This window comes from Suncus etruscus, chromosome 8, assembly GCF_024139225.1.
Source record: "Suncus etruscus isolate mSunEtr1 chromosome 8, mSunEtr1.pri.cur, whole genome shotgun sequence".
In the NCBI taxonomy this organism is placed as follows: domain Eukaryota; kingdom Metazoa; phylum Chordata; class Mammalia; order Eulipotyphla; family Soricidae; genus Suncus; species Suncus etruscus.
This window is the reverse complement of record NC_064855.1, coordinates 51,709,470-51,725,834: the sequence shown is the minus strand read 5'-3', so window position 1 is coordinate 51,725,834 and position 16,365 is coordinate 51,709,470. Positions and strand designations below refer to the sequence as shown.

General features: G+C 32.5%; 1 protein-coding gene across 2 annotated transcripts in view; it reads right to left on the bottom strand.

The window, feature by feature from the left end:
• The window catches only part of NBEA (neurobeachin), a 697,365-nt gene that overhangs the window by 388,614 nt on the left and 292,386 nt on the right, over positions 1 to 16,365 (bottom strand). For both annotated transcript variants that reach the window (XM_049778738.1, XM_049778739.1), the window contains one exon: positions 7,154 to 7,215. In XM_049778738.1, the coding sequence (XP_049634695.1) occupies positions 7,154 to 7,215 (62 nt within the window). The remainder of the gene's footprint in view (positions 1 to 7,153; positions 7,216 to 16,365) is intronic.

Below are 16,365 nucleotides of genomic sequence, written 5' to 3'. Positions count from 1 at the left end.
TGGAGAGTTACTTGGCTTAATGGGCTGAGCAAAAGCCTAGCAGCTACCAATAATGGAGGCCCAAAGTAAGAGATACTAGGCAACAAATCATACTCTGAGCAGTAGGGTACAAAGACCAGCCCAGAAATCAAAACAGAACCCTAGCATGACCAGTTTTGGACCAAAACAAGAGCAAAAACCAACAAATTATCTTGAAAATGGTTTCCTTTTCTTCAGAATAATAATTTGTTTACAATAAATATTTGCTTCTTTATGAATATTTTTACTAGGTATGAACTAAACAGTCTGTTACTTTAATAGATGAGACAAAGGTGACTAAAACAGAAGATATCACTGGCAAGAGGACTGAACAAAAATTAAGCCATGAATTTTACTATGGAGTAAATCTGTACTTTAAATGAAGTGACTAGCATCTACCAAGAGAAGCTGGACAACTGTCAAGCTTTGTGGCATCCTTAAGCAGATCCATTTTGGATAGTCTAAGTAAATACTCTACGATTTAAAATACTCCCGAGAAATCCAGGGCCTAAGAAATGGAACAGTGGGTAGAGCATTTGCCTTTCATGCAGTCAATTCTGGCATTCCATAGCCATGAGCACTGTTAGGAGTGACTTGAGTGCAGAGCTAGTGTATAGGTATCACCAGCTATGACTCCAAAATCAAAACAAATAATAATAAAATAATAAAATAAAATACTTTCAAAATATAATAGATATATGGATGGCAAAACATAGTATTCATTTCCACTGCTGCAAGAGTGAACTGCTTCAAAAAGAGAAAATCCTGGGGCCAGAGTTGTGGCGTGGAACAGTAAGGAGTCTGCCTTGCTAGCGCTAGCCACATGGTCCCCCATGCCAGGAGCCATTTCTGAGCACATAGCCAGGATTAACTCCTGAGCATCACCGGTGTGTGCCAAAAATTTTTTTTAAAAAAGTAAAATAAAGTAAAAGAGAAATGCTGTATTTATTCTGTGACATATATAGGAAATGCCAAGGTAACATATTAAGGATTATCATGTCATTTCTCTTACACACAAAAGGTACCTATGAAAACATAGCCATATGCCTTTTCAATACTAAGACAATGTATAGAGTAATACATGTAACAATATCCATATAATAAACCATCATGCTTCCTCAAACAAAGGAGCCTAGAGTAATTGTGGAAAAGTACTAGTAGTAATCCATATTTTCTCATTTAAAGTAGTTGGTACATCAATTCAAGTAAGGTAAAACAGCACAAATAAGTGAAAGCATGTTAAAAGTAGTGAAAATGAAGTAGTGAAGTTTTAACAAAATGTCACAATTTTAATTTCCTGACTTCGATTCTTTAGTTCACTCATTCATAAAGAGAGCTACTGGAGGAAACTAGGGAAAGGTACATGGGATTTTTTATACAAAGTGACTGGTTCTTGTGAGTCCATAATTATTTAAACTAAAAAACAAACACAGAAGAATCATAAACAGAAAAAGTACAGTGAATTAATAATAGCTAACTAAAAGTTATATAATAGCTAATAAAATAAATTTGGTAAAGTATACATTCAGTAGAAGTAAAATAAATCTACCAAAAGTAAGATAATGTAGAATGATAGTACTGAGAAATACATACATAATAATTTTACTATTTTTAAAAGTTGGTGCAGTGTAAAAAAGTATATAATGTAAAACAAAAATTAAAAGCAGAGGGAGTGAGATCATTGTATGTCTAAAACCCAAATATATAGGACTTTATAAGTCACAGGGTTTTTTTGTTGTTTGTTTGTTTTTGGGCCACACCCGGTAACGCTCAGGGGTTACTCCTGGCTATGCGCTCAGAAGTTGCTCCTGGCTTGGGGGACCATATGGGTCACCGGGGGATCGAACCTCGGTCCGTCCAAGGCTAGCGCAGGCAAGGCAGGCACCTTACCTTTAGCGCCACCGCCCGGCCCCAAGTCACAAGGTTTTAATAAGATAAATTTAAAAAATTTAAAAGAAAGAGGAAACCAGCAAAATATCTGCAAAGGAGTGAATATAGCCAGAGTATTATTTGAAATAGGCAGGTTAAGCCAAGAAATAGGGCTATCAGGTCTAGTAATATCAGTTTACTTTAGATAAGTCTGCATTTTCTCTTCTCCACAACAGATAAGAACTCTGAGGATTATCCCATATGTGGCCAAGACTCACAAAAATTATTTTGAAGGGAACCCGACTTTTAAAGAAATATGAGTATTCACATAAAAAGAAAGGTCTCCCAGCACCCTTTCATAATTTTAACATGACTGAGATAAAATTTTGTTGATTCATCTATCATCTCTGTTTGTAACTTAGATTGATATAAGTGTAAATGAATTATAAATATGAAAAGATAAAGAATAAGATGTTACAACATCTGAGAAATAAATATATTACAAGTGCTTAAAACATATAAAAGTGGGACTGGAGCAATAACACAGTAGGTAAAGCAGTTTTAATGAGAATTTAGTTCTTTAATATGCAAAAATTAGAAAGTATTTTGTTTGATATACTGGAATGAAACAATACAATTATTTATATTAAGAAGACATAGCAAAACAAACACCATGAACGGAAGTTAGAAATTTCTCATCAACCTTAATTCAAATACTATTAACACACTATATTGCAGTTCTGCTCATATTATACTAGGAAAAACACAATTCTCCACAAATGAAATACAAATAAATATATTGTCTGGATACTGAAATGTAAATGAAGTTGGTAGCTGATCTGAACATGTAATAGGTTAATTCCTTTTTATGTCTGTGTTTAGAATGATTACTTAGTCTGAATCCATGTGTATTCTGTGTAGATGAGTTTATCAGATTAAGAATATACATAAAGTCTTCCAAAAATATTATTTCTATTTCATAAGATTAATTTTATGAGCAATTTTAAATTGCTTTTGATTATTTTTATTAAAATACTGAATTTCAGGGCTGAAAAGACATTATAACAGGAAGGTGCTTGCCTTTCACATGGCCAAATGGTTTGATATCTACTACTTAAGCACTTCAAGGAGTGATCCCTAAGTGAAGAGCAAAGAGTAAACTAAACCACTACAGATTATTGTCCCCAAAAGGCAAACAAACCCCCCACAAAAATATTATCAGAATGTAGAATTATCACAATTATAAACAATAATAATCAATAACACAATAAAAATTCAAATGATATAATTTAACATAATTAAGATTTCATATTTACAAAATGATTGGAAAAATGTAATCTGCCCTTGGCTTATTTAAATTTATCATTCTATTAAAAATACCAAGCCTGTTTCAATTATAAATATTCATTAATTAAAAAATTTTAAAGGCCTGAAAACTTATCTTTTCTATGTTTTGTACCTCAATTTTCAGTCTACCATAGGGAAAATACAACTTTTTTCATTTTGTTCTAAGTGAGTAGACTGTATCAAATCAGAAAAAAATGAAAAAATTCAAATGTTCAAAGAACAAATCATTTGAAAGGAAGGCAATTCTTCAGTTGTGGTGCTTTATTTCCCCTCCCCTCCCCCTATTGTGGTTCTTTCTTAAGTGCTGTGTTTAGAAGTCCTGGCCTTGATCACATCAGGGAAATCACCAAAATCTCTTTTATTTAAGCATATTAAATACTTAGAAAAGAATACAGTCAAACAAGCCACAAGGTAATTTATGTTAGTAACTTCATACACAGATCCTAAGGAGACTTCATGGCTAACTTTTATATTACTTATATATTTGGTTTTTTAAAGTTTAAATAAAATGATTTATTAAGCATTTACTCATCAATGCTTCAAGTCAGAAAGTACTTAAGTATTAAGACTTTTTTTTACATAAAAGTTTCTCAATTTATAAAAAGTTTTCTATTGACAGATAAGGCACAGAAAAATGCAACTGACATCTGCTAAGATTTACTTATAAAAACTTAAAGAAATCCTATGGGATAACATCATTCAAATTTTTTTTGGAGTACCACTGATGGAAACTTCCTTAAAAATCTGGCAATAATTACAAACTATTATACTACCTACAAAAGTTTACTTGAAGACTAAATCTGTTATTCATCAAAGAACACAATATACTTGAATAATGTAATGGAAAAAACAAGATAAACATATAAAATTATTCAAAAGATCTCAACCACATCTGATTGTAAAACTTAGAAAATTCAGAAGGCAGTAACAACTTGCAAAAATCCAGTATTTTGTGGCTAACTGATCTTGTCAAAACTATATATATATATATATATATAAATAATTTTTCTTAAATTCATTTTAATTCCAAGAACTATGAAACCATTTTGTATATAAAAAATAGTCCATGTGTGCAACTTGAACACAGAGGGAAGGATATAAGTTAAACCTTAACAGTTACCTTTGTGTGATATGATCTACATAAAAAAGATACAAAACAGGGAGTATAATATAATAAAGTAAGTTGTTATTAAATTTTAGCATCTTCTCAAAACTAATTTTTTCTAGAGTAACCTAAAATTCCACTGGGTAACAGACTGGATGGCATGTTTCTTAGAGTTTAAAAGCCTGCCCATATGAACTGCATTATCCTTGACAAGTACCTTCAAAAATTTGTAAGATGATCTCATGTAAATTTAGACCATATTTTGCACACTAAACATCACCAATAGTAAGTTTATTGAGAAGTTCAGATAACATAAAAAAGTGATACCCTTAATTATAGACATCATTATTAACATAAAATTTGAAATGGAAAACATAAAATTAAAATGATCTAATTTGTCATAGCAAATAAAATTTTTTTGAAGAGTTGCTGCATTTCCCTTTTCCATTTCAACTCCCATTGCTCAATATTTCAACAAAATTTTATTTTCTAGTGGTTTATCTAAATTTGAAATAAAGAAAAGCACAATTTAAGCAAATGAATCATGGGCTAATCCCAATTTCATTAAAAACTTATTTTAACCAAGAATCAAAATACATTTTACACAGTGTGGAAAAATTTTTAAATATATAATACATATAGTATTATAAAAATATTCACATTTTTCATACTGTAATAAATGAATAATTGCACATGATATTATGAAATCATCAATATTTACAAAGGCTGACATAAAGCAGAAAAAAAAAAAAGAACTGAGAACCTTGTAGCTTTCAAGGTTTGTCAAGATTGCATTTGCCTTGGCACAAAGAGCTCCAATGTGCTGAGCTAAATCTACAGGGATCAAGAAGAGATGCATTAAAGGCCATAGAAAAAACCCTAGCTTTAGAAAGTGCTATGCCAAGCAATCTCCATAGCATCATTTAACCTTTATTTTTTTCTTTATCAGAAGTCACTCCTGCTTTGTTTGTAACACTAATGGATAAAAATAAGATCTAAATCTTGAATTTGAGTAGCAGACAGAAATGGCAAATACTTTTTGGAAACTTATTGAAGACATTCTCATTTTTTCTGTGTCCCAAAACAAATATTTTATACATCAGTCAAACTTAATTACCTACAAAGATGATTTAAACCAACTTTATAGTGTAATAATAAACCCTCACCACCTGGATAATATAGAAGAAAGAGTGGTCATTTTTTCTTTAAAGTATTTTGTGGATTACAGTATTTTGTGGAAATAAGTATTTCAGTTTAATAAAAATAAAAATAGAAATTACTTTTTATTTAAAAACATACTATATTTAAATGAGGTATATTTAATCAATTAGACACTTAAAATATTAAACACACTGAATTACTTAAAAAATAAACTAAAAAATAAAACTGAGAGACATATTTATAACACTGCTCTGCTAACACACTGAAAGAGAGTGCACTGCACAAAGAGCTTAAATTTCTCATTCTTCCTTTCAATCAATATCTGAGGCAAAGTTTCATCTCTAGGGCCTTTAATGGCAGGAATTCCTGGAGCCAGCAAATGAGTAATGTTAAACCTATGATTAGATGATGAGGCCATCAAAGACATTAGGATTCTAATACTAAATTCCTCTTTATTTCACTGAACTTCAGTAAAATCCAGAGCGAAGGAATAAGAAACTTTGTTATTTTGTGTATAATAATTTTTTTATAAAATTTGTATCATCAAGGACCTAAAAAGGCTCAGATCTATTTTTCACTATGTCTCCTGAACTCAGGATCCTTTATTAGTAAATGAATTTCTAATGTACAACTTACGAACTCCTACCAGGGACGTTGTGTGGTTTAACTTATTTATATTCTTCCTGGACAAAATGGGAGAAATGGACTAATGACTAATCTCTGATATATTCTGGAAGAAAGTAAACCTGAAAACTGGAAATCCATAGGTAAGTTTTTGGTTTTATATTTTTGTTGATAATTTAAATGATCAAATATTATTGTTTAATGGAAAGTTACAGCAGTTTTAGTCAGACTCAAGGTTTGTAACTAGAAAAAGTCTTTCTCTTTGCATTGAATAACTGAGAGGAAGTTTAATACCCATGTTCGTTCTATGATTAAAGACTCATGCTTTAAAGTATATGATAGTTATGTAAAAATTAGAATGGTAAGGTATGATAGAACTAGTGAGAATACAGACTATTATATACCTAAATCCAAATAAACACAACCTTTGTAAAGAAGCAATGTAAAATAATTAAAATTATGATTTCAACTCTTATTAAAGCTAAATAGCTATAGGCAGACTTTTAGAATTTACATAATATACATACATTACATTAGGAAAGATAAAAATGTCAATCATATCAAAGACTACTCATTCATAAGAAGTATTCTATACTTTGCATATTGTATCGGGGGAAAATTTGTTTTCATTATTACAAATCTAAGAGAAAAGAATAAATTATATAATTAGCAATAAGCAACATATAAATTTAAACTGTACTACATTCTTTCTGAACTATTATATGTTAAAGAGGTACCAATAATTGGTATGTATGTGTTTATATTTAGAGTTGAGAGAAAGGATAAACAAAAAGATGGTGGGAAGAATAAGATGACAAAGGGGAATTGAAAAAGAAAAAGGGAGACAATAGTCATGGTAAGATAATATGCATAAAAATAACAATACAATTACTTTAGCTTTAGTGTAATACACATAAATTTATATACATATTAGATGTAATAGATAGAAAGATACGTAGGCTTAAATAAACATTTTATTTTCACTGTCACTGAAAACCTTCAAGTAATCAAACAATGAGATTTTTGTACCTGAGAACAAAGCAGCATTACAAGCTCAACCACAGATGTGCTGGACTTCATACAAACGAGGCCTACAGCAAAAAAAAGTTCAAACAAAATCACGTTAAAATGGTAGAAATCACTCCAAATCAGTGCACATTTTAAATTACAAGAACTCACTTTAAACTATAATTCCTAAACAAATTGAATGAAAACATTAATGCATACTTATAGATTCATTTTTGAATATTCTGATCAAAGATGTTAAAAACACTAATAATTTATTTCAGACCTGGGTTATTTATTTGGTCAGGGCATTTATTCCGTTTAAACACTGGAGTATAGTTTGTATAGTTACTATAATTGATAAGGTAGTTTGAGCTTGGCTATGTGGTTGTCTTTGGATTACAGATGATTGGTCTAAATTTTTTTCTCAGAAACAAAGTTTAATAATTTACAAGAAGATAATCTCCAAGAGTTGTATTAAATTTTTTTTAAAAATAACTGAAAGTGACTTTCAGTTTATTTAAAAGAATGCCATTGTTCTGCTTCCAAATCTTCATGTAGACAAGAGAACATAGAATTTATTGTTTGTGGGCCCGGAGAGATAGCACAGCGGTGCTTGCCTTCCAAGCAGCCGATCTAGGATCTAAGGTGGTTGGTTCGAATCCCGGTGTCCCATATGATCCCCCATGCCTGCCAGGAGCTATTTCTGAGCAGACAGCCAGGAGTAACCCCTGAGCACCGCCGGGTGTGGCCCAAAAACAAACAAAAACAAAAAAAATAGAATTTATTGTTTGTGTAATATGTATGTTATGAGTTCTACTACCCATTTTTTCATTTATCCTGTGCTAAGCATTGTGTTGTGTAATATATATACATTTATATATGGTCACATTTAATTTTCACATATACTATGATGTAATAGCAGTGATCTCATCGATATAGAAATACTCTTCCTGGGTGCTGGAGGTAATACAGAAAGTAAGACACATGGCTAACTAAGGTTGGAACCCCATATGATCCCAAGCTTCAAAAGAAGCGATCCCTGAGAACAGAGTTAAAAGTAAGCCCAGCACAGTCAGGTGTGGCCAAAAGAACAACAAAAGAAAACAAGCAATGCTTCTATAAACAATTTAAGTATAAGCTTTTCAAGAAGTGCACTGGTGAAGAAGGGTGGTCTATCTTCAATGACTGAAACTCAAGTATGTACAGATTTGTAACCATAGTGCTTAAGTAAAGAAATCATTTTAAAAAATAACTGACATAAATATTATACATAAAAGCAGAGATGATTACTATTTTTTAAAGTGCCAACATAGAAATATGTAACTGAGGACAATTAACAAACTTTAAAGATCTTTTTGTTTGTTTGTTTTTTTGGTTTCTGGGTCACACCTGGCAGTGTTCAGGGGTTTCTCCTGGCTCTATGCTCAGAAATCACTCCTGGCAGGCTCGGGGAACCATATGGGATGCCGGGATTTGAACCACCGTCCTTCTGCATGCAAGGCAAATGCCTTACCTCCATGCTATCTCTCGGCTCCTGAACAAGATCTTGACAATTACTATAATTATTAATTTACACTTACTCTTTTCTTTAAATTTCCAACGGATTTTTTGTTTGCTTATTTTTGTGTTTTAGAGCAACACCCAGAAATGTGCAGGAGTTTCTTCTGCCTCTCCACTCAGGAATACTCCTGGCGGTTTATTTGGGGACCATATAAGATGCTGAGGATTGAGCCTGGGTGGCTGCATGAAGGCAAACACCCTAATTTTTTTTAACTCTCTGGTTCCTTTCATTTTTAATGAATTAAGATTACACTGCTGTATGTAGTCCTGTTAACCTTGAACATGCCAGAAGAACCATAACTCTGGCTTAATTATTGAAAATTCGGGCCTCTTTGAGTAATGCAAGGGATCCCAATAAACTCCTGAGCCCTATTTGGAAGGTGTCCTCCATCCAATATGTACTTGCTTTTCCTTTTCTGCTGACAAATTTAGTAAGTTAAATTACTGTAAAAGAAGGAGTGATATTGCCTTCTATTAATTATTGCCAAAAAGAGAAAAGTGATGCCAGTTTTTTTCCCTTAAAGCAATTTCAATAAACAGTTTCAAAAGTCTTTTAAGACAATAATTGGTATAATTATTGCAGTGGTGATTAAACACCCCTTTGTGTTATACTCTACTAATAACCCTATCCTTATTGTACAAATAGGTAGAGTAAGAGTAAAAATGTACTAGTATACCATCTTTACAGATCTGTGTACTGTTAAGAGATATATGTGAAAAGCCCATTTACAGATAATTTCTGTAACTGTCTGGCAATTCTGAAGCTCAGAGGCCCTTAGACAGAACTATTAGGGGAACATTTATCATCTGTTGACTATTTAAAAAAAATCAGACATAGAAAAACTAAGTAAAGGCCAGGAGTATGCATAGTAAATTGTCATGTCTAAGATTTATGCTCATTATCAATATAGATTTTCAATTTTATATATAAAAATAATCAAATTATAATGCTACATAGTTTATATTATAGATTATAAATGTATTATGTTATTCATTGACTTTATTCTTTATTCTGTCTTTTATTATTTAACAATGTAAAATAAAAATTAGGTAAAACACAATTATATGAACTTCTAAAAAGTCCTCTATTAGAAGAACATTCACAAATCTTAGAGATTCTATCATTCCATCCTAAGAAAATATAAACATATGTTTCAATGATGTTTTGTTGAAAGTGAATGACAAATGAATAATCTAACAGAAATGTAATCTTAAACAGTATTCCCAGAACTTTGAAAAAGCCCAGTAATTTCAGTTTTATAAATATAACTCTATCAATGCTTCCTGTAATCTGTTTTGAGTAAAATAAACTAATAAACTTAAAGTTGAAGCAACTTGGAAAAAAATATAACATCAAGAATTATAGTCCTGGGTCAGAGAGATAATAGCGTGAGTAGAATGCTTGCTTTGCACTGACAACCTGGATTCCATCTCAGGAATCATATATGGTCCACCTACACCGAAAGTAGAGTTAGGAGTAAGTCCTGAGGTGGGTATGGTCCAACAAACCAAGAAGAAAAATAATCCGATAATGAAAGTTTACTTATTTGTTTTAATAATGTTTTTGTTAGCAATTACAAACATACAAAAATTCTCACTGAATTGAATTTGGAATTTTTTTGCAGAGGGTGCTCTATACCCAGAGATATCTTCTGTTGAACTCACAAGATATGTGGTGTTGGCAACTGAATCCAAGCCAACCTTGTTTAAGGCAAAAGACCTACCTTCTGACTATCTCTCCAGTCGCAAACCTCAATGGTTTTTTATGATATTGAAAATACAGTAATTTTCAGAATTCTCTTGCAAACTTTAATAATTACTTATATTTATTATTTTTGAAATAAAACAGCTATTTTTTAAATTTTAAGATAAAAGTAAAAAAATCTATTTCCTATATAACACTAGTTATGTTCTGCATAGGCAAGCTAATTTAAAAATGTGTGTAGCACAGTGGTAGGGTCTTTGTCTTGCCTTCTTCTAGCACATGGCTGACCTAAGATGGACCTGAGTTTGAATCCTGGAGTCCAACATGGTCCCCCAAGCCAGGAATGATTTCTAAGCTCATAGCCAGGAGTAACCTCTAAGTGTTACCCAGTGTAGACCAAAAATCAAAAACCAAAAAAAAAAAAAAAAGTGTATTTCAAATGCTTGATTTTTTTTCTTGTTTTTATCTTGACATATAATCAATAATCAAACAAATCAGTTGATATTTCCTCTAATGAGCAAACCACAGTGTTAGCACTCAAGAGTTTACAGTAATATACTTTATCTACACTTCCCAAGAACTTTGTATTTTAAAACAAAACTAATATTATCAAACACTTAATTTCAGCTTTTATCAATATAAATCACTTTGGTGAGAGGAAAACTTGGGCTACAGCTACAGTCAACTATGATCAGTGTTTACTTTTGGTGTTGTGCTCAGGGATCACTCCTGGCAATGTTCAAGGGATCAAAAGTGGTGCTGGGGATTGTACCTAGGTTGAATAGTCAAGTGCATTAAACCCTGTGTTAAGGTGTCAGAGGATAGCACAGTGGGTAGGGCATTTGCCTTGCAATTAGCCAACTTGGTTTGATCCTTGACATTCCATATGGTCCTTGGAGCCTGCCAGGAGCAAACCCAAACACCACTGGCTGTGGCCCCAAAACAAACCAAAAATAAATAAAAAAACAAACTGTGTTATATCTCTGTTCCTTTTAAATAAGGATTCACTTAACAAGTCAATTATAGAACAACTCACTAAATTAGTTATTATCATTGAATCTGATAATCTTTTAAATGAATTTTCAACAATTCTGCCCCAAATTATAACACTCATTAATTAAGAACTTCAATTCAAGTTACCTATCTTAGAAGTCCAGTTTAATTTTCACTGCAGAGCTACAAAGCTACATAAATTAACATTAACATGTCAATATGTGACCAGAAGAAAGGTCATAGTTTAATTTCATCTTCTAAGATTTTGAAAATTTTTTCAAACAAAAATCTTTTTTTTTTTTTTTTGGTTTTTGGGCCACACCCTTTTGACGCTCAGGGGTTACTCCTGGCTATGTGCTCAGAAATCGCCCCTGGCTTGGGGGGACCATATGGGACGCCAGGGGATCGAACTGTGGTCCGTCCTACGCTAGCGCTTGCAAGGCAGACACCTTACCTCTAGCGCCACCTTCCCGGCCCCTCAAACAAAAATCTTAACGCTGTAGTTAAAAGTGATAGTTTGAAGGACTAATGTCATAATGTTCGTGGTGCAGGAAAGCAACACACCAACATTCTGGGAGCCTGGAGATACTGAGCAAAACTGAGTATTTGGGTAACCCAAACTGAAAGATAAACCATTACAATGAAACAAAACATAAACTTAAGCAAAACATAAACTTAAGCAAAACCAGCAGAGGGGACATGGTAAAAAATTAAATAAAAAAACCTTGAGGAATAAATGCAGTGCTTAAAGTTCAACTAGAGGACTAGGGTAAAATTAACAGGTTTAAAAAATATTAAAAAAAAGAAATGAAACAATAAATGGTTTTAAAAGAGCACGTTATAAAATGGAAGAAATGATATCAAGGATTAGACATATGTTTACTATTCTATTTCAATCTTGTCAATTATGAAAAAGCCTCCAAGAGAGCTGTGAACAGCTGCCTCTCCAACAAAATCCTACTTAGGAATATTGGTCACTTAATAGAACATTTTCCACCCAAACTGTATAATCAAATCACTACATTTAAGTCAGAACTAGAAATTTCAATAGTGTGTATAACCCTATATATCTCCCATATAGAATAAAAATCTAAGACTGACAAGAAATGAAGTGTGAGGAAAGCAGTTATGTATATATGTATACATATATAGAGGCACTCTAAAGATAAGGACAGTTGGTAAGGTATTTTTTTCAACATAAATGTACTACACTGTTGAAAGATAGTGTTGGATAACTGTTTGGGTCTATGAAACAAATACTTGTGATAATTATTTTAATTTTAAAAAAGATTTGGCAAGGTCTACAGAAGACAGAATATAAAGACTGGGTATAACTCATTAAAACATCACAAAATATAAAAGGTCATTGGGGTACAATTATTTTAGGGTTGAGTAATCAGTTTGAACTTTCAGAACTACATTTCTTCAGCACAAAACAAAGCACAATAAATCCAATAAATATTGGTTTGGTTTTGTTCTGGGGCCATATGTGGCAATGCTCAGTGCTAATTTGGTTCTGGTGGACTTGGAAGACCATATTGGATTCTGGGAACTGAACCAGTGCTGGCCTGTGCAAGACAAGTTCCTTACCTGCTATACTATTGCTCTGGCTCCCAAATCCAAAAAATTCTTAATGTCGGACTTTTTGGACAAAGTTGTCTGTAACAACAAAACACTTGCAGATACAGCGATGCAGTCTTAAAAGAGTTGTCAGACTTTTGAGCCAATTGGTGGTTATCAGTTTGCATGTGCACATTAAAGGAAAATTAGAGCACCTAAGTTTGAAATATTAAGAATTTCTATCTCGGGTGGCGTTTGCCTTGTAAGCAGCTGATCCAGGACCAAAGGTGGTTGGTTCGAATCCCGGTATCCCATATGGTCCCCTGTGCCTGCCAGGAGCTATTTCTGAGCAGACAGCCAGGAGTAACCCCTGAGTACCGCCGGGTGTGCCCCCGCCCCCCAAAAAAAGAATTTCTATCTCTAGAAGGATGTTCTTCTCTCAGTATGAGAGGTATATTTGCAAGGAGACTTATTTTTAAAGTAACCAACTGAGTTTTGTTTCACAAAGCAAACCTCTTACTAAGGCACTTCTCTAAGAACATTTTCAATAGATATCAAATGAATATATCTAGAAACCATCATCTAATACTGTAACTTAAAAATAAATGACTAAATATCTGTGGAAAAATAAGTACTGATTTTGTAGAAATCATATCTGGGAGTGTTCTCAGCTACCATGGTCATAGCAAATAGTGTTTGAGGGCAATGCAGATTCAAGACTACACATATAACAGACGTTTGCTCTGCCAAGTGAGCCATATCCACAGTTCAAAATAAGATAACTTTCCCTTCTAAGTAACAAGAGATCAATTCATTCAAATAGTATTTATTAAGCTTCATATTTAGCATGCCAGGCACCATGACAGAAGCAAAGAAAGTGGAACAGATTACATAAGCAAATAATCATGATAAAAAATTCTAGAAAATACACAGAGCATTAAGAATTAAGAATTAGAAGCACATAGAGAAACCACATACTTCACTGAGAAGAATAGAGAATGAACAACCAACTTAGATTAGGGGAGGTTATCAATGCAAAAGTAAAGAGGGATATCTTTCAATGTAATGGAAAAATATTAGAAGTATAAAGAAAACAGAATAGCTAGTAAAAAAGCAGTTCATGTTATATTGGGAAAGAGTAAGGGTGTGAGGTATAAATTAAGGGAGACAGGGAATAGAGCTATCACTATATGCAGCACCCACATTTACTATGGGTTCTAAAGAACCAAGGGGTTTCAATTAGAAGTTGAATATAATCAGAACTATTTGGAATGATTGTTGTCAGTGGTACTGGAAGATCTACAACTAATTATAGTGTCTAAATGGTAGATGGTAATACATGCAGTAACTTATTTAAAAGGCATTTTGTAGTGGGACAATAAAATGTCATGACTGAATGAGATTTAAAGTTAAAAGAATAAAGAATGAATGATATTCTTAATATTATTGTTCATTTTTATTAATTATTCTGTTAATATAGTTAATATTGTTCATTGAGGCAGGAAACACAAATGCTGGGACACATTTAAAGAAAGAAAAAATAGAGGACAATAATCAGAATATATGCCAAAATCAATATAGTGCTTATGATTGCTTGATGATAAGTGTCAAGAATCAAATTTGCATTGGCTGCATGCAAGTCAAGAAACAAGAGAAAATCCCAATATTCTGTTTGCAGCCCTCTGATTATACATTTTAAGTGAAAAAGAAAAAGCTTTCAAATATTCCTGTGAAAAGTATTTTTGGAGGAGAATATTCACCGTGGAGAGTAAAGAATTCTTTCATTATTTGCTTTGGTTCACTTCTGTAAGTTTTCATAAATTCAGGATGAATTCATTATCTGGAGAACAGGAAGACTACTGATGCTTCTAGATATATCTTATACATCATGAATTGTAAACCATTTTCTATAAAAAGATCAAACAATTTTTATAGTTTTTGGGGCAAGGGGCATATGCTTCTGTTACATACACTTAACTTTGTCATTGTAGTTTAATATAAAAAAAACCAACATATAAATAAATGAGCTGTCTTTGGGCTGCAGTGGCAGAACAGAAGTAGGGTGCTTGCCTTGCATGCAGCTGACCCAGGATGAACCTAGGTTTGATCCCCGGCATCCCTCATGGTCTCCCAAGCCAGGAGCAATTTCTGAGCACACAGCCAGGAGTAACTCCTGAGCGTCACTGGGTGTGACCCAAAAACCAAAAATAATTATCATTTATAGTTTTGAATTCCTAAATAAACTCTGCAAAATTTTTTCCAAAAGAATGTTACAAACTCAATTATCAGCAAAGTTTCATCTAAATTTATAATAATATCAACTGCATCCTGCATTCTTGTTAGTGTGAATATCCTAACATGATTGTAAATATAATCAAGTAGTTGATTAATGAGCTAACTCTGATTCTTCTAATTACTAAGAAATAGACACATACACAGAACGACTAGTTACTTTTTTGTGTTTCATCCTTGTTTTTCAGCATTGTGGTCCATCTCCCATGCTCAGAAAGCCTGGGAATTATTCTGGCCTTATTCAGGCAACCAAACCTTTCCTTTGATGTGGATACTAGGTCTGCAAATACTTTGTTGCTCAGAGAACCTGGCAGAACCAGAGTGATCCAGGGAGCAGTCAGGATTTCCCAGAACTATTCTTAGCAATGCTCAGGTGACAATGTGTTGCTGGAAACAGCACCAGGGAAGTACAGAAAGGGTATGTGATCTCTCCCCTGTACTCTCTTAGATTTTCTAATATTAATTAAAAAAACACAACTGATTCTAAATAGGTAACTTCAGACATTTATTAAAGTAAATGTAACTTAGCTTAGAATTTAAAGATTTCTAGAACGGTCTTAATTGACATATTTTGAATCATCACAAGAAGTCTTGTAAATAATAGCAATCTGAAACTAATCTGGTATTATACCTTTATTCTATGAAAATTCTTTTTGTTCATTTTCAGAAAAACTACAAATCCATTTCCATCAAAGAAAAGGTACTTTTAACTTGCACGTCTATGTTGTTTTGACTGTTCAGAAATAAACAACTTTAAATAAAATTATCTAAGAACCAAAAACTTTATTTGAAGTGACTTACTGAAGCAAATTTAGTAAACAGATATTTACTAACTCCCCCCTTTAGTCACTAAAATGGTATAGTCCAGGTACTGACATTTAACTTTTGCCTTCTGCTAAAATGTTTTGCATGTAGTAGAGTCGAAGAAACTAAAACTCACAAATCTCCTACAGAATGATAGGATTACATTCAAAAGAGTGACTATAGTGATAATCACTATGTGGATATTAACTAGTGATCTAATTATACTTTGATCTAAACTTAAGAAAATATTACCATGGCATATGATTAACAACTGTTCAATGTAGCCAATAAATTTATACATGCCAACCATGTTTTAAAA